At 38.4% G+C, this 24,578-nt stretch overlaps 1 protein-coding gene across 4 annotated transcripts in view; it reads left to right on the top strand.

Annotated features, from left to right (window-relative positions):
• Positions 1-24,578, top strand: part of LOC106065019 (arrestin domain-containing protein 3-like) — a 56,709-nt gene that overhangs the window by 16,687 nt on the left and 15,444 nt on the right. For all 4 annotated transcript variants that reach the window (XM_013223750.2, XM_056018404.1, XM_013223749.2 and 1 more), the window contains exon 3: positions 13,862-14,008. In XM_013223750.2, coding sequence (XP_013079204.2) covers positions 13,862-14,008 — 147 coding nt within the window. The remainder of the gene's footprint in view (positions 1-13,861; positions 14,009-24,578) is intronic.

Below are 24,578 nucleotides of genomic sequence, written 5' to 3'. Positions count from 1 at the left end.
GGTCTTATACATGGCAATAATGGCAATATCTTCCTATGATAAGATGTAGATCTAGATTTGGTGCTAGCCTAGATCTAGTAGTCCTCATAAATAATCATAAAAATTAGTGAATTATTGTAACATACTTTATATTACTTAAAGATGTATAGATCTAGACCATTTTCATGTTTAAATTAAATTACAATGAAATCATGGGGGTAATTAATGTAAACAACACACCCACGTGACTGAGAAGAGATCCGGAACTACCTCATTATGAGATGCTGGTAACTCTCAGACATCATGTTGGAATGACCGCGTCCATCAGGGTTTATGAAACGGTCACGAATGCCACGATCCCATAGCTACGGAAATAACTATTGAAAACGCTGTTGTGCTTAACAACTTTAACCAGAACGTGACACAAACATGATAATTAGGACATTACTAATTTTGTATTCCTTTAAAAAAGTCGTGTTTACAGTCGAGTGGCGGAATCGTGTGGCGGGAATACCTTTAATTATTCAATGTGGTTGTATAACTGAATCATTTTTTATGACTTTTAGGAGACATTTTTTTTTCGTTTTAAGTCACTCAATTGCGGTAAATCAACCGGGCCAAACATTTATCACATGAATAAAACAAAGTGAAGGATTCGCCCAGAAAATACATAAAAGTAAATGGATATTTCCTCCCCAAGTAATTCTACAAAGTAGGCCTACCCTCAGTTCTGTATGGGAAAAAAAAAAAACCATCTAAGATAAACAACTACTCATTCAGAAGAAAAAAAAAGGCATTATTAAAAAAAAGGGAAATAACTGCATAATTGTATGGCTACCTGGTCGTGCGGTATGCGTGCTGGACTGTCGTCTCTGTGGTCTTATGTTCATATCCTGCCTGCTGCCATCCCGTGCGGGAGGCTTGGACTAGGGAGTAGATATCTTCAACTTCAGAGGAACATCCGAAACATATAAAACATTTTACATACACACATTTTTACAATGTCTGTCATGTCTTTAAACACTGCAAGATCTATATCCCTTTTCTATATAAAACAAAATTAATTATATAACTAATTGGTTATTTTTTTTTTTTTTTTGATTCGTTTGTCGACTTCGACATTGAATAATTGTGCAAAGTTTAAAATTGATCTAAGGCGCCATTCACCCCTATTCATTGTATCGTGTAGTCTTGGCTGTTTACGACATTGTATAACTGTGATTCATATTGCATGAACTCTTCATGAAGATAAGAAAAACAGTGAACGCGTGAACTAATTCGAATGAGTGCCATCGAATTCGACCCGCTCCTGGAAGCTACGTTCAGACAAGCGGAAAATATAAAGATCACGCTTCGCTTCTTCCATCTTGCTTCCAGACGTTGAACGGGCGCGTGTAGTGAAATAGCCAGGTTATGGAGCCTCACTTTCATTCTGAAACAAAAGTATTATTATATTTTGTTCATTTTCTAACTTCACTTGTAACATGTTCATATCACTAGGTCCACTACTTGACTTCACCAAACTTATTTCAACTTATTATAGCAGTGTTTCCCAAACTTTTGACTAAAGTGTACCCTTTTATATTTTTTTTTTTTGTAACGCTGAGTACCCCTCGCCTTGCTTCTCTGAGAAGAAGGAACATAATAAATGTTTTTAAAAAATCCGCATAGTTATTGAGGTGCAACTCGTACCCCCTCCAAAGTCTTCCCGTACCCCACTTTGGGAAACGCTGTATTAAAGAATAAGTTTTATTTATTGCATGACTTCACACTGACCATAAAATATCTGAGTTCAACAACTGACTAGAAACTTGCTTAACTTTATCAAGTCATTTGACCAACTATTTCTTGCTACAATTATTGTACTATAGTTAACTTTATCAAGTCATTTCACCAACTGTTTCTTGCTACAATTATTGTACTTGCTACAAATAGTTAACTTTATCAAGTCACTTCACCAACTGTTTCTTATCTTATCTTATATAATACAGACGTTACTTCAAAAAAGAAGATGATTACGTCCTACGCGTCATGCATCTAGTCATGCATATTAACCAATGACCTTAATTCTGCCAAGTCACTGGTTTTCCTGGCTAGCTCAGGCAACCCATTCCATGCTCTAATAGCACTAGGGAAGAAGGAGTATTTGTACAAATTTGTCCTAGCATATGGGACGAGGAATTTGCTTTTATCTTTGTGTCTTTCAGAGTATTTTCTTGCTCTAACTACTGTACTTGCTACAAATAATTAACTTTATTAAGTCATTTCACCGACTGTTACTAAACTCTCGACCTCTCCTACAACCTCACTTCCGGTTCTACCTAACTCCTGTTCATTATTTACTCTTTCACACTCTTCATGTCTTTACAAAAATTCACTTAAGTACAGTGAAGTACAATGTGTTAACTAATTTGCCTGTCACAAAAAGTTAACAAAAAAAATATTGATTTTCTAATCTTTGTCTGGACCCCACTCTACAACTTTTGTCTGCCTCGCCTTTTTTCATTACTGTATATGCCCGTGCACAGCGGGATCCTTCTAATGCCTCGCCTTTTTGATCCCAGCTTTCTGATCCTATTTTCCACACGTCGAATACCTAGGACAGTGGTTCCCAAACTTTTTCTTTAACGGAACACTTCGCATATTTTAAGCATTAAGTGAACACTTTGCTATTTTTTTTTTAGAGGGATTAATTTTACTACTAGTTAATTATTGCAGTAATTGTGGAAAACTTATTCAGGCCTCGCGGAACACTTGGGTTCCGCGGAACACAGTTTGGGAAACTCTGACCAAGGAGATAAAAACCCACGGATTGAGAAAAACCATTTGCTGTAAGCTTTAGACTGCTGTGGATCAGAGATAATGTGTGCTGTTTATTGTGTCTGCCTTGACTTCTGTAAAACATAACTGTCCACACCAGGGTCTTTAAAGTAACAGAGTCTGACTTCACCAGCCCCGGACTACGTTATCCAGAAACCTACCTTGACAGCCCCCAAACGAACGTCTCTCCCCTTGTGCAGTAGCAAGACAAAAACAAACAGCTAGATATTTTCTCGTGAAGCCAGGTAACGAATGAGATTTACCTAGCCATCGACCCTGCTCTGTAATCTCCCGAGAATGAGAGTCCAGAACGCATAGGCAGAACTCTCAAGAGTATAAAGTAACTTGGGTGGAACTGACGCATCACTCTGAGACCAGGAATCTGTGCCTCTGTGCCTCCCCAGGGGCGGACTGGGTGTCAAAATCGGCCCTGGCATTTCTATACCATCCGGCCCACAAAGTGTATATCATATATGGACATCCAATTATAGGTCTACCAGTCCTCAAAATAATTGAATTAAAAAGATAGTGTATCGATAACTGTACGCATGCATACACTGGACTCTATATCTTTATAAGAAATGTATAGGCCTTACCTTGCTTTATAATCGCGAAGTGTGTAGGCTCCAAAAGGATGAAGCCTACAATTAGCACTGTGTACTGATGTAGGCTATTAAATTATTTCGGAAAATGCGTTAATATTGTTAATAATAATGCAGTGTCGAGTCCGTAAAAGAATTTTTTTTTTCAAACAGACGCTTAAAGGGAAACTTTTATAAGAGAATGTTATGAAACTTTTTGAACAATTTCATACAATTCGCTAAACAATGCTCAAATTATATAATAAACTTAATAAGCTTTGTAAAGTGGTCCGAACAGAAAGATTTTTTTTTAAAGTACTTCGTAGCACAAAAAGACTTACCAATAAAACACTTATGAGTGCCAGATGGCGCGGTGACTGAGTGGTAATACGCTTGGCTTCCGAACCTGGGGTCCCGGGTTCGAATCCGGTGAAGAGTTTTTAGTTTTTAATTTCGAGATCTTTTTGGCGCCTCTGAGTCCACCCAGCTCTAATGGCTACCTGACATTAGAGGACGGAAAGTAAAGGCGGCTGGTCATTGTGCTGGCTAATCGTAGGTCACAGAAGCAGAAGCAGATGACCTTTACATCATCTGCCCTATATCTCACAAGGTCTGAAAGGGGAACTTTCCTTTTTTTTAAAACTTCTTTGTCCCAGACCACAATGTAGCTAGTTTTAGAACAATGTCTTTTTAATACTTAAAAAAAAAAATAAAAATAACAGTGTTGCTTCCCTTTAGTCAAAGAAACGTCATTTGCACGTGCTGAAATCAATCAAGTGAAATGACTGTGTGTGTGTGTGTGTGAGAGAGAGAGTTTGGCGGTGTAGTCTACTTATCGTTAACACAAAAGAAAAAAACTGAAATATTTTGCCGACACGTCAAAGAATCGCTCATTATCTCCAAACGTCTGTTACATAGATTTCGTATTGCTGTTAAGTATTGAACACTTGTATGTACCACAAGTATATGTCTAATTTAGTTCATATGACAATTTCATGTGGTAGGACTGTTAAGTATTGAACACTTGTATGTACCACAAGTAACTCATTCTTACTAGATCTAGAATCTATGTCTTATTTAGTTCATATGGCTATTTCATGTGCTAGGACTGTTAAGTATTGAACACTTGTATGTACCACAAGTAACTCATTCTTACTAGATCTAGAATCTATGTCTAATTTAGTTCATATGGCAATTTCATATGCTAGGACAAATTCGTACAATTGCTCCTTCTTCCCTAGGGCTATTAGTAGTATTAGATAAGCTGGGAAAAAGTGGCACTGGATAGATCCACATGGAGAGCGAGCATAAAGGAAGGGTCCTGGATTGCAGATTCCATACACAACAGTAGTAGAAAGAAAGGTGAAAATGCAACGGCGCCTGGTGATTACATATGCCCAACCTGTGACCGCAGCTGTATATCAAGTATCGGCCTCTTTAGTCACACAAGAAGTTGCAAAGGGAAAAGATCGTCTCTAGAGACGTAAAATGCCACATATATTAGATAAGTTGCTTGAATCAATAGCGTAGCAGAGATTCCGTTTCTAATTAACATGAACACTTAGATTGACACATGAATATTCGTAGGATGTTATGAACCCTCTCTTCTGAATGAACTTCTGTTATTAATTGTGAAGAGATAAATAATTAAATAGTCCTCCTGGCATACTATAGAAATGGTACGGCAAGCCACAAACACATTACAATAAGAAAACAAATTATTTACAAAAGATTCTCGTCAATAGAATATGAAATACAGATGTTTCAGTTTAATCACTAACACAGCGTATAATTGTTTGCACCATCACAAAAAATATTTTTTTTTACTAGACATAATACTGGTACCGAAAAGGCGAAAAAAAAAAAGGTTTGTTTTGTAAACAGGAAGTAGATCTAAACTCTTTAAGAAGAAAAGGCAGCAGACGTTTAAGATCTGTTCAACGCATTATTCGTTTCTTCAACTAGCCTATAATAATTACAACTTTAAAGGTTCTTAAAAAAAAAAAAGAACTAAAGAAAAAAAAAAAGAGATGCACAACACTGATGAACAGTAGCCGGAGATCCTTTGAAAATGTAAGCGGAAAACAAAGTCTTAGGACTTCCTTCTTACCTTAGGTTTCGTTATCTTTAGATAACAGTGTACTGTATACAAAAAAATCTGGCAGCTTATCTTAATCACTTTTTTTTTTAAAAACAGCATAAGACACGGCCAGGTAAATGATGACATTTAAGCCTAAAAGATTTAAAATGTTGGCATATATTATTGTTATGGCATTTTAAATCATGTTATCATTATCACATTTGTATTAACAGCTTTAAAAAAAAATATGTGCTATTTGACCTTGTTTTTTTTTTATATTTCGATTGCCATGACCGAGTAACCTTGTCTATATTTAGTAGATTATGCTGCAAATGTATAGTTCTGGATTTAGCCAGGGACAAAGAGAAGAGCAGTGTTCTGTCAATGAGTTGTTTTTTTTTCCTGGAGGGTGGAGCATTATACGCTAGGTGATGTAGGCCAGTGTCTAAGTTTAAAAAAAACAAACAAAAAAAAAACAACAACATATTAAACGTAAGCCTGTGGGAATAAACTCCTGATGTAAGGCAATTTCTTCTTGATGTTTCTTAGTCTATAAATAGAATGGGTTTATTTCGTTTCGTTTTTTTTTAAACTAAGCTTATATCAACTCGTCTGGCACAAACTTTGTACACAATATTTCTCTCATTTTCGACTCTCGGATCAAGTTTAAAATTTGCAGAATTATCTGTTGGCGTTTACAACACATGAATCAATCAATAAATTAGTTAATTAAGTAGTGGTAATTATAGTGGTAATTAATTTTCTAATTAATTAATCAATCTTGTTTTGCACGGAAAAAGGAAATATATCTTGCAATATTGAGATATATGACAGAAAATGAGCGTTTTTTTTCCCCTTTTAAAAACTGTTTTTAAAAAGTATTTATAAAAATGTGTTTGTATTTTTTTAATTCGAAAGAACGCAAACCTGTTTCATAACTCAAATCTAAACGCCTGACTTAATAGCGACAATATTATTTTCAAAAGCAATACCACACACATGCAAGAGTTTTGTTCGTCTTATCTCATCTTATCAATGACAAAGATTGCTTCAAATAAGAACACCATTACTCATATTAAAGCGTTAATCTAGTCGTGCATGCTAACATAGAAATGTAAGCTCTGCTAAGTCATCGGATTTCCTATCTGCTTCAGGCTTCGCATTCTATTCTTAAATGGCACTAGGGAAGAAGGAGAACTTGTACGACTTTGTCCTAGCGTAAGGAATAAGAAGCATACATTCACTCCAGTGTCTCTCTGAGTATTTTATTATGTTGTGTTTTTTGTATTTATAAATTGTTAAAAAGCTTATATCAACTCACTCTGTCTGTCTGGTAAAAGTTTGTACACGTTATTTCTTCGATACCCAGTCTCGGATCAAGCTGAAATTTTGCACAATTATTTCTTTTACCTGACAACACAAAAAATCAATTAAAAAGAAATTAACCAGTTGGTAATTAATTATTTTGTTTGGTATCTCGAACAATGGAATTGTACTTGACTGAAGTGGTGGTATAAGCTGAATTAGTCCCCTTTATAAGTCACCGCTCTAAATTGAAACAAAACACCAAATAACTATACAATCTTCTCTAGTCATAACTATCTCACTAGTCCGATCAGGCGTGAGTCACGAGTTCGTATTCAGGTCGTCCCCCCCTTTTTTTTTTGTGTGTAAATGCTTTTAAAAACCAATTACGGTAAAAATCCACCCAGACATTCCTTTCTTTCTTCCACGGTATTCCACCCCCACCCCCCATTTTGCCAACTGGTTTGATAAGTGATAGGATCATAGCGTATTAAGAAAGCTAAACGCATGAAACAGCTCTAAACAAAAACAATAGGTACAAATATTATTACTCGCACAGATTTATTGCTGTTGGTCAAGATCTATTAGATTTAATTGCATGACTGATCCAAAATACATTCACTATGTGGATGTTTTATATGCTTTTTTTTAAAAAGTATTTTTAAAATGTTTTTCTTGTTTATGAATTATGGTTTAATGTTTTTGCATATTAAAATGTGAACATTGGTTTTGTTGTAGCCTAAATTTCACGGCTCTATTCTGTGTCTGTTTTAGTTCCTTTTCGCGAGTTACGGGGCTGCCAAAACAAAGGATGTATAATTTAATATTTATCTAACGAAGATTAAATAATATTTCAGTTTCTATATCCTTGAATAATTTGTTCACATTGTCTACATGTGTACGGAGAGAGATGGAGGTTGAAGTCAAAGTGGACAAAAAGTAGGGGTGGGGAGGAAGTAGAGGAAGTTTTTGAAGATTTAATGTGCCGGGGGGGGGGTGGATAATGTATTTTTCCCCCCATGACTCGTATTCACGATGATCTGTTGCTATAAAGAAATAGGGTCGAGTGAGATGCACGCGAGGGATGTTGATAAACGGTGCAGGTAAAGCTGAGCAGGTTATCTTAACCTGACCCTAACAGTGCCAAACATATACTGTTCTTCCAGAACGCCGCCGAGTATCTCACTCGCTTTGGTAGATGTTAATAAAGGAACAAGATCAACCTGCAAAAAAAAAAAAAAGACAAATCTGCTGCGCCATTTTTTTATGAGTGTTACACATCAGTTATTTAATCCCCTTTCTATCATTGTCAAAGACTCATTTTCATGCTAAATGTACCCAAGTCCTGGACAATATCATAATGACACATACAACGATAAAATAAGATTTAGAATGCCACTTTACCGACATATAAACATCTTTAATTCCATTATTTTCACTCTCATACAGCAAAAAATAGTTAGAGTCTCTACACTTAGACTATATATCCAAAAAACCAACCGTCCTGCACTAGGAACAAAAAACACCTCCTTATCATGAGTTACATTATGTTTTTCAAAACATCTCACCAAATAAAAACAACCCAAAACAATAACAGTTTTGAAACCAACAACCTGGATTGCCCCCCTTCTCCTCTACAGTAAACAGGGGACCCAGGCTGACCAGAACGCAAACCTGTTTCATAACTCAAATCTAAACGCCTGACTTAATAGCGACAATATTATTTTCAAAAGCAATACCACACACATGCAAGAGTTTTGTTCGTCTTATCTCATCTTATCAATGACAAAGATTGCTTCAAATAAGAACACCATTACTCATATTAAAGCGTTAATCTAGTCGTGCATGCTAACATAGAAATGTAAGCTCTGCTAAGTCATCGGATTTCCTATCTGCTTCAGGCTTCGCATTCTATTCTTAAATGGCACTAGGGAAGAAGGAGAACTTGTACGACTTTGTCCTAGCGTAAGGAATAAGAAGCATACATTCACTCCAGTGTCTCTCTGAGTATTTTATTATGTTGTGTTTTTTGTATTTATAAATTGTTAAAAAGCTTATATCAACTCACTCTGTCTGTCTGGTAAAAGTTTGTACACGTTATTTCTTCGATACCCAGTCTCGGATCAAGCTGAAATTTTGCACAATTATTTCTTTTACCTGACAACACAAAAAATCAATTAAAAAGAAATTAACCAGTTGGTAATTAATTATTTTGTTTGGTATCTCGAACAATGGAATTGTACTTGACTGAAGTGGTGGTATAAGCTGAATTAGTCCCCTTTATAAGTCACCGCTCTAAATTGAAACAAAACACCAAATAACTATACAATCTTCTCTAGTCATAACTATCTCACTAGTCCGATCAGGCGTGAGTCACGAGTTCGTATTCAGGTCGTCCCCCCCTTTTTTTTTTGTGTGTAAATGCTTTTAAAAACCAATTACGGTAAAAATCCACCCAGACATTCCTTTCTTTCTTCCACGGTATTCCACCCCCACCCCCCATTTTGCCAACTGGTTTGATAAGTGATAGGATCATAGCGTATTAAGAAAGCTAAACGCATGAAACAGCTCTAAACAAAAACAATAGGTACAAATATTATTACTCGCACAGATTTATTGCTGTTGGTCAAGATCTATTAGATTTAATTGCATGACTGATCCAAAATACATTCACTATGTGGATGTTTTATATGCTTTTTTTTAAAAAGTATTTTTAAAATGTTTTTCTTGTTTATGAATTATGGTTTAATGTTTTTGCATATTAAAATGTGAACATTGGTTTTGTTGTAGCCTAAATTTCACGGCTCTATTCTGTGTCTGTTTTAGTTCCTTTTCGCGAGTTACGGGGCTGCCAAAACAAAGGATGTATAATTTAATATTTATCTAACGAAGATTAAATAATATTTCAGTTTCTATATCCTTGAATAATTTGTTCACATTGTCTACATGTGTACGGAGAGAGATGGAGGTTGAAGTCAAAGTGGACAAAAAGTAGGGGTGGGGAGGAAGTAGAGGAAGTTTTTGAAGATTTAATGTGCCGGGGGGGGGGGGTGGATAATGTATTTTTCCCCCCATGACTCGTATTCACGATGATCTGTTGCTATAAAGAAATAGGGTCGAGTGAGATGCACGCGAGGGATGTTGATAAACGGTGCAGGTAAAGCTGAGCAGGTTATCTTAACCTGACCCTAACAGTGCCAAACATATACTGTTCTTCCAGAACGCCGCCGAGTATCTCACTCGCTTTGGTAGATGTTAATAAAGGAACAAGATCAACCTGCAAAAAAAAAAAAAAGACAAATCTGCTGCGCCATTTTTTTATGAGTGTTACACATCAGTTATTTAATCCCCTTTCTATCATGGGGGATGTTTATAAATGGAGGCATATCTCGTAATAATTTCCTTTTTTTTTTTTTTTTGTGGTTTATCCGGCGTATAATAATAATGACAATATCTTCGAATCCGAAGATTAAGAATGAGTACAGTGTTTCACATGACTATGCAAACCCAGTTGCATATTTTTTTTCCACATCTGATGCAGACAAAGCCGTTGTCCGCCGGGGGCAGGGGTTCTCAACCTGTGGGTCGCGACCCCTCCCCCCCCCTTGGGGGGTCGATTGACCATTTGCCAGGGGTCGCCTAAGACCATCGAAAATATGGATTGGTATTGTCTACTCTTCTATCGCTGTATGTGTGTGTGTGTGTGGGGGGGGGTCCGCGGCAGAGTGGGGGATTGTAAAAAGGGCTCGCCGAGCTTAAAAGGTTGAGAACCGCTGGCCTGGGGGTCTATTTAAGTTTTCTTTACGTCTTCTGCGCCTGTCTTCTCCAAGGACTTTTCTCTATCGCTCCAGTCCAATAACGTTTTCGTTGCTAGGAGCATCATAGGCTGTGTTCCCAATGAACTTTGAAACAAATTTTAGATGAGTACTGAATTAGAACTACTTTTTCAGCTAATTCAACATTTGCATAATTTTTTTGAATTAAGTAGCGGAGTGATTTTTGAAACAGAAGAAACGTGAAGAATAAGTGTTTTATGTGCTATAAAAAGGTGTTCTCTATACTAAAGAAATAATAATTTTATTAAATGTTATAACATCAAGTAATCATTAATATTTTGGTTGAAAACAATTTGAATATTTATTTATTAACTATCCATTGTAACAAATATGATGACAGATTGATTTCGATCCGAAGATTCAATAGTTGGTAAGATGACAAAAAGATCATAGACTTGAAGGTGCTCCAATAAGTTGATTATTTATTAATCAATCCACAACTCATTCTTGTGTGTTAATACATATGGCGTCTTTTTCTTGTGGCTAGTAGAGTGCCATCGGTGCGACACATTCTCTTTAGAGAAATGAGCTGATAGGTTACCATTGAATCTGATTTGATCTGTTCGACTCTCATGCCAGTTGCTTCAGAATAGCGTCGAATCTTGGAGGGCATCCGAGCCGAGAATCATCCACAAACTATTTCTGTGTCGAATGTTTTGGTGAAATATTATTTTGTTAAATCCGAAATGGACGAGTCGAAAAGTTGAACTTCCGGTGAGCAGACTCGGCAGACGTCAGATTCGTATCGGAGGCAATGCGTACTTTCTCCGCACTTAGCAACCTGACAGACAGCCAGCTGCATGCGGGGGTTATGGTTAGATACATGTTGCCTCTGTTGATGTGTGTTTTATATAGGTTGCACCACTCGGTGTTTGGGAGTAACATCCCAGGGAACTTGTCAACCAAGATGGCGTTAGATTAAACAGCTGATTTTCTTATAAGCTATATCCAGAGTCTTGTTATTATTCGTTCATGATAATTAACAGCCTCCTCACTAACGTAATGTCTAAAGTATTAATTTCTTTCAGAGCATGTCGCTGATGCATTTTTTTTTTTATGATCATGTCTTTATAATTGCAAGGCTTTAATCAGCGTCATGTAACTAATGGACCTCATCCACCAATCGTAAACAAACAACATTTAGTCACGTGATTCTCTATCTCTTCTAAACAAATTACGTAATCCATAAAGGCTGTCACGTGATACGTTTTTTTTCATTGTTTTATCAATACTATCACGTGGCTAAATATTGTTTGTTTACTATTTGTGAATGAGGTTCATTGCAAACTTGGAGGCGCGGTGGCTGAGAGTTAAAGCGTTCGGCTTTCTAACCGAGGGGTCCCAGGCTCAAATCCTGGTGAAGACAGGGCTTTTTAATTTCGGAATGATAAGGGCGCCTCTGAGTCCACTCAGCTCTAATGGGTACCTGACATTAGTTGGGGAATAATAAAAACGTTTGGTCGTTGTGCTGGCCAGAAACTGATGACCGTTACATTATCTGCCCCATAGATCGTAAGGTCTGAAAGGGGAACTTGTGTTTTATAATTGCAAATTAAAAGAGAGAGATCATTCCTGTTTCGCTTTATCACGGATAAAAACCGAGAACTCTTTCCTACATCCTGAAGTCATCAAATCTAAACCCTCAAGTCTACCTGTACAAAGGTCTGGTGTTCATTATGCTTTTGGTTTCATTTAAGTTTTTAAACTAATAAATTCAGTTCAGAACATGGTATGGGCCGAGTAGTGCGTTTTAACTCTTTCTCTCCGTAATTATTTACCACATGCTAGTGGAATCAACGTTGGTATCGTCAGTTAGGAGAGAAAGAGTTAAAATACAGAGGCATTACACATTTTCATTTAGAAGATGTAGGCTTTAGATTTTTCCAAGGTCCTATAGACAGACTATATTACCATGCGCACTAAAAGCTATTCAGACCGTTTCTAAAGTGTTTTTAGCTTGTTTTTCATATTTAAATGTAAACAATTGTCCCGATTTTTCTTGAATGTTTCACTTTCCTGGTTCACACAGCATACCATTGCTCTTTTTGCATTTCTTCACCATCCCAATTGCCTTCTTGTTTATGCATTTGAAACGCGCAAACTTCGTTTCTTGAACAGTTTACAGTTCATGGCTGAAATTCTTTGAAAACACTACCAGAGGGCGCTGTTTACACTGAAAGCAAATATCCCAGGATAAAAAAAAAAGAAAGGTTGTGTCGCGGGAGTTGGGCCGTGCTGGAATTTCGAACTAAAGTCCATTGGCAAATCGGGATTATAATACCGGGAGGAGCCGGTGGATAAAATGTAGTCATATATATAGTACCGTTTTATTATGGAGTAAAGGTAGATAATCAAACTTATTTGTTGCAGACATGTGCTCAAGACTTTGACATTATTTGTGAATGTGTAGTTGTACAAAAGAAACGATTTTGAAATTATTTTTTTTTTACTTTTTATTCTTTTTTTTTCCGTATTCTTGTTTTTATTAAGCGTTTATCCACTCTGTCTGTCTGTCTGGTAAAAAAGTTTGTGCACGTTATTTCTCCCACACCCAATCTCGGATCAAGCTGAACTTTTGCAAATAATTATTTCTTTTACCTGACAACACTAGAATCTATCTTAAAAAAGTAGCTAGTTAGTAAATTAACTATTGGTAATAAATTATTTTGTCTGGTATCTCTAACAAGGGAAAGAAATTCTACTTGATGATGATAAGTTGAATTAGCCCCATTTATGCTTATTAGGTCTTTTCTTTAAATTTCAAAGCTAACAATAGATAACTATAAAAGCAACTATTTTCATAAACACTTCTCTGGTACATTGGTTTTTGTGTTGGCCTGAGGAGGCTATAGGCCTTGAGATCTAATCCAGGTCGTTCAACTTTTTAAAAATATTTTTTAAAATTGTAAATGCCTTCAAAAAACGATCACCGTAATCTTCACACTTTCTTTCTCCCCCCCCCTCCCCCCCTCCCCCGACTAATTTCCAACTGGTCTAGACAAGTGATAGGATCCTAGCGTATTTAGAAAGCGAAAAGCACTGAATAGCGTTAAACAAAACCAATTGGTAAAAAATGTTCTAAAAGTACAGGTTTATTATTGTTAGTCTAGAACTCTACATCTATTACAATTTTAATTGCATAACTGATCAAAACTAATTGATACAACTACCTTTAACATAGCTTCGTTTAAAAAAAAAAAGTTTTAAAAAAAATAGTTTTCTTGTTTTGGTTAAAATCGTAATCTCCTAATGTTTTCCAGGAATCAAGTTGGTCTTTCATGGAAAAGCGTTCGTGCACTGGACAGAGCAAGTGATGCGGGGGCCGGGCGAGAGTAGGTTCAAAGAGGTGCGCCACCATTCGGCCACAGAGGATTACATTGACGTCACTCTGCCGTTGCTGAGCAAAAGTAAGAAGAAATACAAAAAAATAAAAACTTATTAAATAATTCGAATGAAACTTATGTTCAGGGATGAAGATAAAAGAGTAAGCTAGTTACTAGAGAGAGAAACCAATCCTGCCAGTTAGGTTTACATGCGTTTTAATGTTATTACGTTATCCTTCTGCTTTATCTGGCAGGAAGGTGTCGCGGGGGGATAATGCAGTAAATATGTTGCAAAGTGTGAGAATGTGTCAAATGTAGACAATTATCTTGTGGCTTTGGTTTCACATAACCAATCGCGTTTTATTTTATCTGTTCCTATAGTTTTGTATACTTGGTATCTTAAGTTACATGCTCGAATGAGCGAATGACATTCCTGGTAAGTTGTTAAATCAGTTTATTCTTTACTGTGTCATATTTTTGCACCATCTCTTTTGTGGATGTTGAAGCTTATTTTTGGATGTCACATTAGGGGAGCGATGTTAGAGCTTATTTTCAGATGTCACATTAGGGGAGCGATATTAGAGCTTATTTTCGGATGTCACATTAGGGGAGCGATGTTAGAGCTAATTTATGGATGTCACATTAGGAGAGCGATGTTAGAGCTTATTTTCAGATGTCACATTAGGGGAGCGATGTTAGAGCTTATTTTCGGATGTCACATTAGGGGAGCGATGTTAGAGCTTATTTTCGGATGTCACATTAGGGGAGCGATGTTAGAGCTTATTTTCGGATGTCACATTAGGGGAGCGATGTTAGAGCTAATTTATGGATGTCACATTAGGGGAGCGATGTTAGAGCTAATTTATGGATGTCACATTAGGGGAGCGATATTAGAGCTTATTTTCGGATGTCACATTAGGGGAGCGATATTAGAGCTTATTTTCGGATGTCACATTAGGGGAGCGATGTTAGAGCTAATTTATGGATGTCACATTAGGGGAGCGATATTAGAGCTTATTTTCGGATGTCACATTAGGGGAGCGATGTTAGAGCTTATTTTCGAATGTCACATTAGCGGAGCGATGTTAGAGCTAATTTATGGATGTCACATTAGGGGAGCGATGTTAAAGCTTATTTTCGGATGTCACATTAGGGGAGCGATGTTAGAGCTAATTTGTGGATGTCACATTAGGGGAGCGATGTTAAAGCTTATTTTCGGATGTCACATTAGGGGAGCGATATTTGAGCTTATTTTCGGATGTCACATTAGGGGAGCGATGTTAGAGCTTATTTTCGGATGTCACATTCGGGGAGCGATGTTAGAGCTTATTTTCGGATGTCACATTAGGGGAGCGATGTTAGAGCTAATTTGTGGATGTCACATTAGGGGAGCGATGTTAGAGCTTATTTTCGGATGTCACATTAGGGGAGCGATGTTAGAGCTTATTTTCGGATGTCACATTAGGGGAGCGATGTTAGAGCTAATTTGTGGATGTCACATTAGGAGAGCGATGTTAGAGCTATTTTGTGGATGTCACATTAGGGGAGCGATGTTAGAGCTAATTTGTGGATGTCACATTAGGGGAGCGATGTTAGAGCTAATTTGTGGATGTCACATTAGGAGAGCGATGTTAGAGCTATTTTGTGGATGTCACATTAGGGGAGCGATGTTAGAGCTAATTTGTGGATGTCACATTAGGGGAGCGATGTTAGAGCTAATTTGTGGATGTCACATTAGGAGAGCGATGTTAGAGCTAATTTGTGGATGTCACATTAGGGGAGCGATGTTAGAGCTAATTTGTGGATGTCACATTAGCGGAGCGATGTTAGAGCTAATTTGTGGATGCAATGTGATGTTAGAGCTAATTTGTGGATGTCACATTAGGGGAGCGATGTTAGAGCTAATTTGTGGATGTCACATTAGGGGAGCGATGTTGTAGCCCAGTGATGCCCAACCTTGCTCGACATGCGGGCCATTTTATTTCCAACACTCGAGTCGCGGGCCACATCAACAAAAAGAGAAAAAAAAAACTAAATATAATTAACCTGAAACTATTTGATTATAAACCCGTGGATCTAGTACCCGTAGTTTAACAATCTTTTATTCACGGCACAAATCAAGAATGCCGTTATTTTGTGGATGTTGAAGCTTATTTTTGGATGTCACATTAGGGGAGCGATGTTAGAGCTTATTTTCAGATGTCACATTAGGGGATCGATATTAGAGCTTATTTTCAGATGTCACATTAGGGGAGCGATGTTAGAGCTTATTTTCAGATGTCACATTAGGGGAGCGATATTAGAGCTTATTTTCGGATGTCACATTAGGGGAGCGATGTTAGAGCTTATTTTCGGATGTCACATTAGGGGAGCGATGTTAGAGCTAATTTATGGATGTCACATTAGGGGAGCGATATTAGAGCTTATTTTCGGATGTCACATTAGGGGAGCGATATTAGAGCTTATTTTCGGATGTCACATTAGGGGAGCGATGTTAGAGCTAATTTATGGATGTCACATTAGGGGAGCGATGTTAAAGCTTATTTTCGGATGTCACATTAGGGGAGCGATGTTAGAGCTAATTTGTGGATGTCACATTAGGGGAGCGATGTTAAAGCTTATTTTCGGATGTCACATTAGGGGAGCGATGTTAGAGCTTATTTTCGGATGTCACATTAGGGGAGCGATGTTAGAGCTTATTTTCGGATGTCACATTAGGGGAGCGATGTTAGAGCTAATTTGTGGATGTCACATTAGGGGAGCGATGTTAGAGCTTATTTTCGGATGTCACATTAGGGGAGCGATGTTAGAGCTTATTTTCGGATGTCACATTAGGGGAGCGATGTTAGAGCTAATTTGTGGATGTCACATTAGGGGAGCGATGTTAGAGCTAATTTGTGGATGTCACATTAGGGGAGCGATATTAGAGCTAATTTGTGGATGTCACATTAGGGGAGCGATGTTAGAGCTTATTTTCAGATGTCACATTAGGGGAGCGATGTTAGAGCTTATTTTCGGATGTCACATTAGGGGAGCGATGTTAGAGCTAATTTGTGGATGTCACATTAGGAGAGCGATGTTAGAGCTATTTTGTGGATGTCACATTAGGGGAGCGATGTTAGAGCTAATTTGTGGATGTCACATTAGGGGAGCGATGTTAGAGCTAATTTGTGGATGTCACATTAGGAGAGCGATGTTAGAGCTATTTTGTGGATGTCACATTAGGGGAGCGATGTTAGAGCTAATTTGTGGATGTCACATTAGGGGAGCGATGTTAGAGCTAATTTGTGGATGTCACATTAGGAGAGCGATGTTAGAGCTAATTTGTGGATGTCACATTAGGGGAGCGATGTTAGAGCTAATTTGTGGATGTCACATTAGCGGAGCGATGTTAGAGCTAATTTGTGGATGCAATGTGATGTTAGAGCTAATTTGTGGATGTCACATTAGGGGAGCGATGTTAGAGCTAATTTGTGGATGTCACATTAGGGGAGCGATGTTGTAGCCCAGTGATGCCCAACCTTGCTCGACATGCGGGCCATTTTATTTCCAACACTCGAGTCGCGGGCCACATCAACAAAAAGAGAAAAAAAAAACTAAATATAATTAACCTGAAACTATTTGATTATAAACCCGTGGATCTAGTACCCGTAGTTTAACAATCTTTTATTCACGGCACAAATCAAGAATGCCGTTATTTTGTGGATGTTGAAGCTTATTTTTGGATGTCACATTAGGGGAGCGATGTTAGAGCTTATTTTCAGATGTCACATTAGGGGATCGATATTAGAGCTTATTTTCAGATGTCACATTAGGGGAGCGATGTTAGAGCTTATTTTCAGATGTCACATTAGGGGAGCGATATTAGAGCTTATTTTCGGATGTCACATTAGGGGAGCGATGTTAGAGCTTATTTTCGGATGTCACATTAGGGGAGCGATGTTAGAGCTAATTTATGGATGTCACATTAGGGGAGCGATATTAGAGCTTATTTTCGGATGTCACATTAGGGGAGCGATATTAGAGCTTATTTTCGGATGTCACATTAGGGGAGCGATGTTAGAGCTAATTTATGGATGTCACATTAGGGGAGCGATGTTAAAGCTTATTTTCGGATGTCACATTAGGGGAGCGATGTTAGAGCTAATTTGTGGATGTCACATTAGGGGAGCGATGTTAAAGCTTATTTTCGGATGTCACATTAGGGGAGCGATGTTAGAGCTTATTTTCGGATGTCACATTAGGGGAGCGATGTTAGAGCTTATTTTCGGATGTCACATTAGGGGAGCGATGTTAGAGCTAATTTGTGGATGTCACATTAGGGGAGCGATGTTAGAGCTTATTTTCGGATGTCACATTAGGGGAGCGATGTTAGAGCTTATTTTCGGATGTCACATTAGGGGAGCGATGTTAGAGCTAATTTGTGGATGTCACATTAGGGGAGCGATGTTAGAGCTAATTTGTGGATGTCACATTAGGGGAGCGATATTAGAGCTAATTTGTGGATGTCACATTAGGGGAGCGATGTTAGAGCTTATTTTCGGATGTCACATTAGGGGAGCGATGTTAGAGCTTATTTTCGGATGTCACATTAGGGAAGCGATGTTAGAGCTAATTTGTGGATGTCACATTAGGGGAGCGATGTTAGAGCTAATTTGTGGATGTCACATTAAGGGAGCGATGTTAGAGCTTATTTGTGGATGTCACATTAGGAGAGCGATGTTAGAGCTAATTTGTGGATGTCACATTAAGGGAGCGATGTTAGAGCTAATTTGTGGATGTCACATTAGGGGAGCGATGTTAGAGCTAATTTGTGGATGTCACATTAGGGGAGCGATATTAGAGCTAATTTGTGGATGTCACATTAGGGGAGCGATGTTAGAGCTTATTTTCGGATGTCACATTAGGGGAGCGATGTTAGAGCTTATTTTCGGATGTCACATTAGGGGAGCGATGTTAGAGCTAATTTGTGGATGTCACATTAGGAGAGCGATGTTGGAGCTATTTTGTGGATGTCACATTAGGGGAGCGATGTTAGAGCTAATTTGTGGATGTCACATTAGGGGAGCGATGTTAGAGCTAATTTGTGGATGTCACATTAGGAGAGCGATGTTAGAGCTAATTTGTGGATGTCACATTAGGGGAGCGATGTTAGAGCTAATTTGTGGATGTCACATTAGCGGAGCGATGTTAGAGCTAATTTGTGGATGCAATGTGATGTTAGAGCTAATTTGTGGATGTCACATTAGGGGAACGATGTTAGAGCTAATTTGTGGATGCAACATTAGAGGAGCGATGTTGTAGCCCAGTGATGCCCAACCTTGCTCGACATGCGGGCCATTTTATTTCCAACACTCGAGTCGCGGGCCACATCAACAAAAAGAGAAAAAAAAAACTAAATATAATTAACCTGAAACTATTTGATTATAAACCCGTGGATCTAGTACCCGTAGTTTAACAATCTTTTATTCACGGCACAAATCAAGAATGCCGTTATTTTGTGGATGTTGAAGCTTATTTTTGGATGTCACATTAGGGGAGCGATGTTAGAGCTTATTTTCAGATGTCACATTAGGGGATCGATATTAGAGCTTATTTTCGGATGTCACATTAGGGGAACGATGTTAGAGCTAATTTGTGGATGTCACATTAGGGGAGCGATGTTAGAGCTTATTTTCGGATGTCACAGTAGGGGAGCGATGTTAGAGCTAATTTGTGGATGTCACATTAGGGGAGCGATGTTAGAGCTTATTTGTGGATGTCACATTAGGAGAGCGATGTTAGAGCTTATTTTCGGATGTCACATTAGGGGAACGATGTTAGAGCTAATTTGTGGATGCAACATTAGAGGAGCGATGTTGTAGCCCAGTGATGCCCAACCTTGCTCGACATGCGGGCCATTTTATTTCCAACACTCGAGTCGCGGGCCACATCAACAAAAAGAGAAAAAAAAAAACTAAATATAATTTACCTGAAACTATTTGATTATAAATCCGTGGATCTAGTACCCGTAGTTTAACAATCTTTTATTCACGGCACAAATCAAGAATGCCGTTATTTTGTGGATGTTGAAGCTTATTTTTGGATGTCACATTAGGGGAGCGATGTTAGAGCTTATTTTCAGATGTCACATTAGGGGATCGATATTAGAGCTTATTTTCGGATGTCACATTAGGGGAACGATGTTAGAGCTAATTTGTGGATGTCACATTAGGGGAGCGATGTTAGAGCTTATTTTCGGATGTCACAGTAGGGGAGCGATGTTAGAGCTAATTTGTGGATGTCACATTAGGGGAGCGATGTTAGAGCTTATTTGTGGATGTCACATTAGGAGAGCGATGTTAGAGCTTATTTTCGGATGTCACATTAGGGGAACGATGTTAGAGCTAATTTGTGGATGCAACATTAGAGGAGCGATGTTGTAGCCCAGTGATGCCCAACCTTGCTCGACATGCGGGCCATTTTATTTCCAACACTCGAGTCGCGGGCCACATCAACAAAAAGAGAAAAAAAAAAACTAAATATAATTTACCTGAAACTATTTGATTATAAACCCGTGGATCTAGTACCCGTAGTTTAACAATCTTTTATTCACGGCACAAATCAAGAATGCCGTTATTTTGTGGATGTTGAAGCTTATTTTTGGATGTCACATTAGGGGAGCGATGTTAGAGCTTATTTTCAGATGTCACATTAGGGGATCGATATTAGAGCTTATTTTCGGATGTCACATTAGGGGAGCGATGTTAGAGCTAATTTATGGATGTCACATTAGGGGAGCGATGTTAGAGCTTATTTTCGGATGTCACAGTAGGGGAGCGATGTTAGAGCTAATTTGTGGATGTCACATTAGGAGAGCGATGTTAGAGCTATTTTGTGGATGTCACATTAGGGGAGCGATGTTAGAGCTAATTTGTGGATGTCACATTAGGGGAGCGATGTTAGAGCTAATTTGTGGATGTCACATTAGGAGAGCGATGTTAGAGCTAATTTGTGGATGTCACATTAGGGGAGCGATGTTAGAGCTTATTTTTGGATGTCACATTAGGGAAGCGATGTTAGAGCTTATTTGTGGATGTCACATTAGGGGAGCGATGTTAGAGCTAATTTGTGGATGTCACATTACGGGAGCGATGTTAGAGCTTATTTGTGGATGTCACATTAGGAGAGCGATGTTAGAGCTAATTTGTGGATGTCACATTAAGGGAGCGATGTTAGAGCTAATTTGTGGATGTCACATTAGGGGAGCGATGTTAGAGCTAATTTGTGGATGTCACATTAGGGGAGCGATATTAGAGCTAATTTGTGGATGTCACATTAGCGGAGCGATGTTAGAGCTAATTTGTGGATGCAATGTGATGTTAGAGCTAATTTGTGGATGTCACATTAGGGGAGCGATGTTAGAGCTAATTTGTGGATGTCACATTAGGGGAGCGATGTTAGAGCTAATTTGTGGATGTCACATTAGGGGAGCGATGTTAGAGCTAATTTGTGGATGTCACATTAGGGGAGCGATATTAGAGCTAATTTGTGGATGTCACATTAGCGGAGCGATGTTAGAGCTAATTTGTGGATGCAATGTGATGTTAGAGCTAATTTATGGATGTCACATTAGGGGAGCGATGTTAGAGCTTATTTTCGGATGTCACAGTAGGGGAGCGATGTTAGAGCTAATTTGTGGATGTCACATTAGGGGAGCGATGTTAGAGCTTATTTGTGGATGTCACATTAGGAGAGCGATGTTAGAGCTTATTTTCGGATGTCACATTAGGGGAACGATGTTAGAGCTAATTTGTGGATGCAACATTAGAGGAGCGATGTTGTAGCCCAGTGATGCCCAACCTTGCTCGACATGCGGGCCATTTTATTTCCAACACTCGAGTCGCGGGCCACATCAACAAAAAGAGAAAAAAAAACTAAATATAATTAACCTGAAACTATTTGATTATAAACCCGTGGATCTAGCACCCGTAGTTTAACAATCTTTTATTCACGGCACAAATCAAGAATGCCGTTATATTTGTTTTAAAATGCCATTTATGTTGTTTTTTTTCGAAAGCCAAATATTCCTTATGAAAAAAACATGTTAGCGTATCATCATGTTACACACAAAAAAAGTTACGATACGTTCACTTCTCCTGGTAAATTCTCATTTCAGATTCCCATTTCATAAGCACTGCAAATGTTAATAAAGGTCATGGTATCAACCCATTAGAGAAAAAATAAGGACCCCAACGTTTGTAAAGATACAACTTTCCACCTTTTTTTTTTTTTGTTTGGAGTTTTTTTTTTCTACACTTTGTGCTGACGTTTTGGCGGGCCGGATAGAACCACTTTGCGGGCCGGATCTGGCCCGCGGGCCGTATTTTGGGCATCACTGTTGTAGCCTATTTCATTTACATCGCTTTCTCGAGATTGTATCCCTTCTTTCTGTCTACCTTTGTCTGTCACTTTATTTAGATTGCTAGCACTAGTTGAACTGTTTCCCTTTTATTTAACTCTTTCTCTCCTAATTAACGATAACATCGTTGATTTGACTCCATTAAATTAAATTTATTTTTAGTTTTATAAACTACTGTTTGTGTTATATAAAAAGAGCATGCATTCTTCTATAATTCTATACCAAAAAGTTACGTTTTGTGATTACAAACAAAAATGTTTGTGAAGTTTGATCATGGCAGGGTAGAATGCAGCAATGTGAAAGATGAACGATTCTGTCAGAATGTGGAAAAATAATTGCGGAGATAAAGAGTTAAGGTGCTCGAACTGGAGGGCATAGACCTCTTCAGCCTTCTCAAGACAATACGGCAACCACTGTGCCAGTGCTTATGAAACATAGGTTTTAACGCTGTGACGAACCGTTTTAGCTCACTCAAGATATCACTCAGGTCTAAGCATTTAATTAATTTATTTACTCGCTATTAATCATCAATTTTATTAATTTAGCCAATCAAGCGCTAAAAACACAGCCACCACCCCTCCAATCCAACCCCACCCCCTTTGGCAGCGATGTCACATTTTACTATCCCCACCTTGACACGTGCCACACTAGACTCTTGACAAGAGTACGCTCCCCTTTTCCTATCTTGGCAAACATCCGTTGACCCCCCCCCCCTTGTTGGGAGCGGCTGGTCACTTCAAAGTGCCCATTCAACTCAACGCCTCGGGCAACGCTGTTCGTCTGGCACTAGCCTTTATCAAGGTATAATCTCCATTGATGTACCCAGCTCTGATAATCTCCCCTTCATAATCCACCTGACCACCTGGGCTGATTTCCTGGGCTTTCAACTCGCGCCCTCGCGCAATGTCTATCTCCCGGAAACTCTCGTCACGGTCAAGCGTGGACCCCCTTTGTCAAAGACGTCAAATAGTCTAGACCACCTTTGCACCTATCTCCCGCCACTCACCCCCCCCCTTCTATCCACGTGTATATGGACAAACTTCATCGTCCGATCTCATTCACGCTGGAGAGCCCACAGGGAGCACATCTAACTCTTGCTTGAGCTCTAGACTATTTTCATTCCCTTATTTCACTTTGGATTGGTGGTATGTAACTTAGTAAAGTGCTTGAGAACCATTTTACTTAGTAATGTATATATATATATATATTTGTGCATTTATTACTACATTACTTGTGTATATATTTGTGCATTCCTATCATGGATGATGTAAGTAGATTACTGTATACTTATATTTTATATCATGACTTTGTGGCTAAATGTTCAAGCCATCTTGACTAGATTCTATTAGCAATTCTTACCAGATGTATTCAGCTCTTTAACTATTATTAATTGAACTCTGATATATTAGCGCTCGGCACGAGCTTTCGATATATTATCATTGATTAATTCCTTGGCAGGGAGTTATCAAAGCATTTCTGTAAACATGTCTTATTACTGAGTATGTATTTACTTATGCTCTATGTTTACTTATGTGAGAGCACGGGCGAGTATCACACGTTGATCTCCCCTTCCCCTTTCATCTCATTGATCTTAGTGATGTATGTACTTGCTATTCACCGTGATTGGTGAGCGTCACTTATATTACTTATCATATATCACTTGTTACTGTTTGTTATTTCCCTTTATGGGAGCCCCCATTATTATTGTTATCTCCCTTGATGGGACACTATATTCATTCGTTAGATCCCTTTGATAATTATGAAACTAGCTTATAGTTTCTATACATCAGTCTGAAGATGTCCTTCACGGAAAGGCATCTACCTCCCAGTGTTATCATTATGGCTAAACCAACGCATACATCATATCGTTGCAGCTTTTATCTATAGGCTACATCCGCCTGAAATCTTAGCAACCTAAAGCTGATAGCAGATTTGCTGGCACCAGATCTGTAGACATCAGACCTACTCATCCTTCAAGAGTCCAAGTAACAACGCTAGCCACAGACTCGTCACTGGCTTAACTGATTGGTAGACGCAGCTAGCTCTGCAACCATACAAGTTGGACTGCACACGGAGCCTGGATCCACTACGCCAGCCCACCAGCAGACAGCATCAGTACCAGCCACACCCGTCTCACCAGTGCAGCACAAGGACCAAAAGCTAAGCAACCAGCCTAATGACACTCGGACCATTTGGTTCTAATATCTGATGATGATAGTCCTATATATGTAAATACGCTAGATTCCATACTAG

Source organism: Biomphalaria glabrata, chromosome 1, assembly GCF_947242115.1.
Source record: "Biomphalaria glabrata chromosome 1, xgBioGlab47.1, whole genome shotgun sequence".
NCBI lineage: Eukaryota > Metazoa > Mollusca > Gastropoda > Planorbidae > Biomphalaria > Biomphalaria glabrata.
The sequence above is the reverse complement of the archived record's forward strand: the minus strand, read 5'-3'. Positions and strand labels throughout refer to the sequence as shown.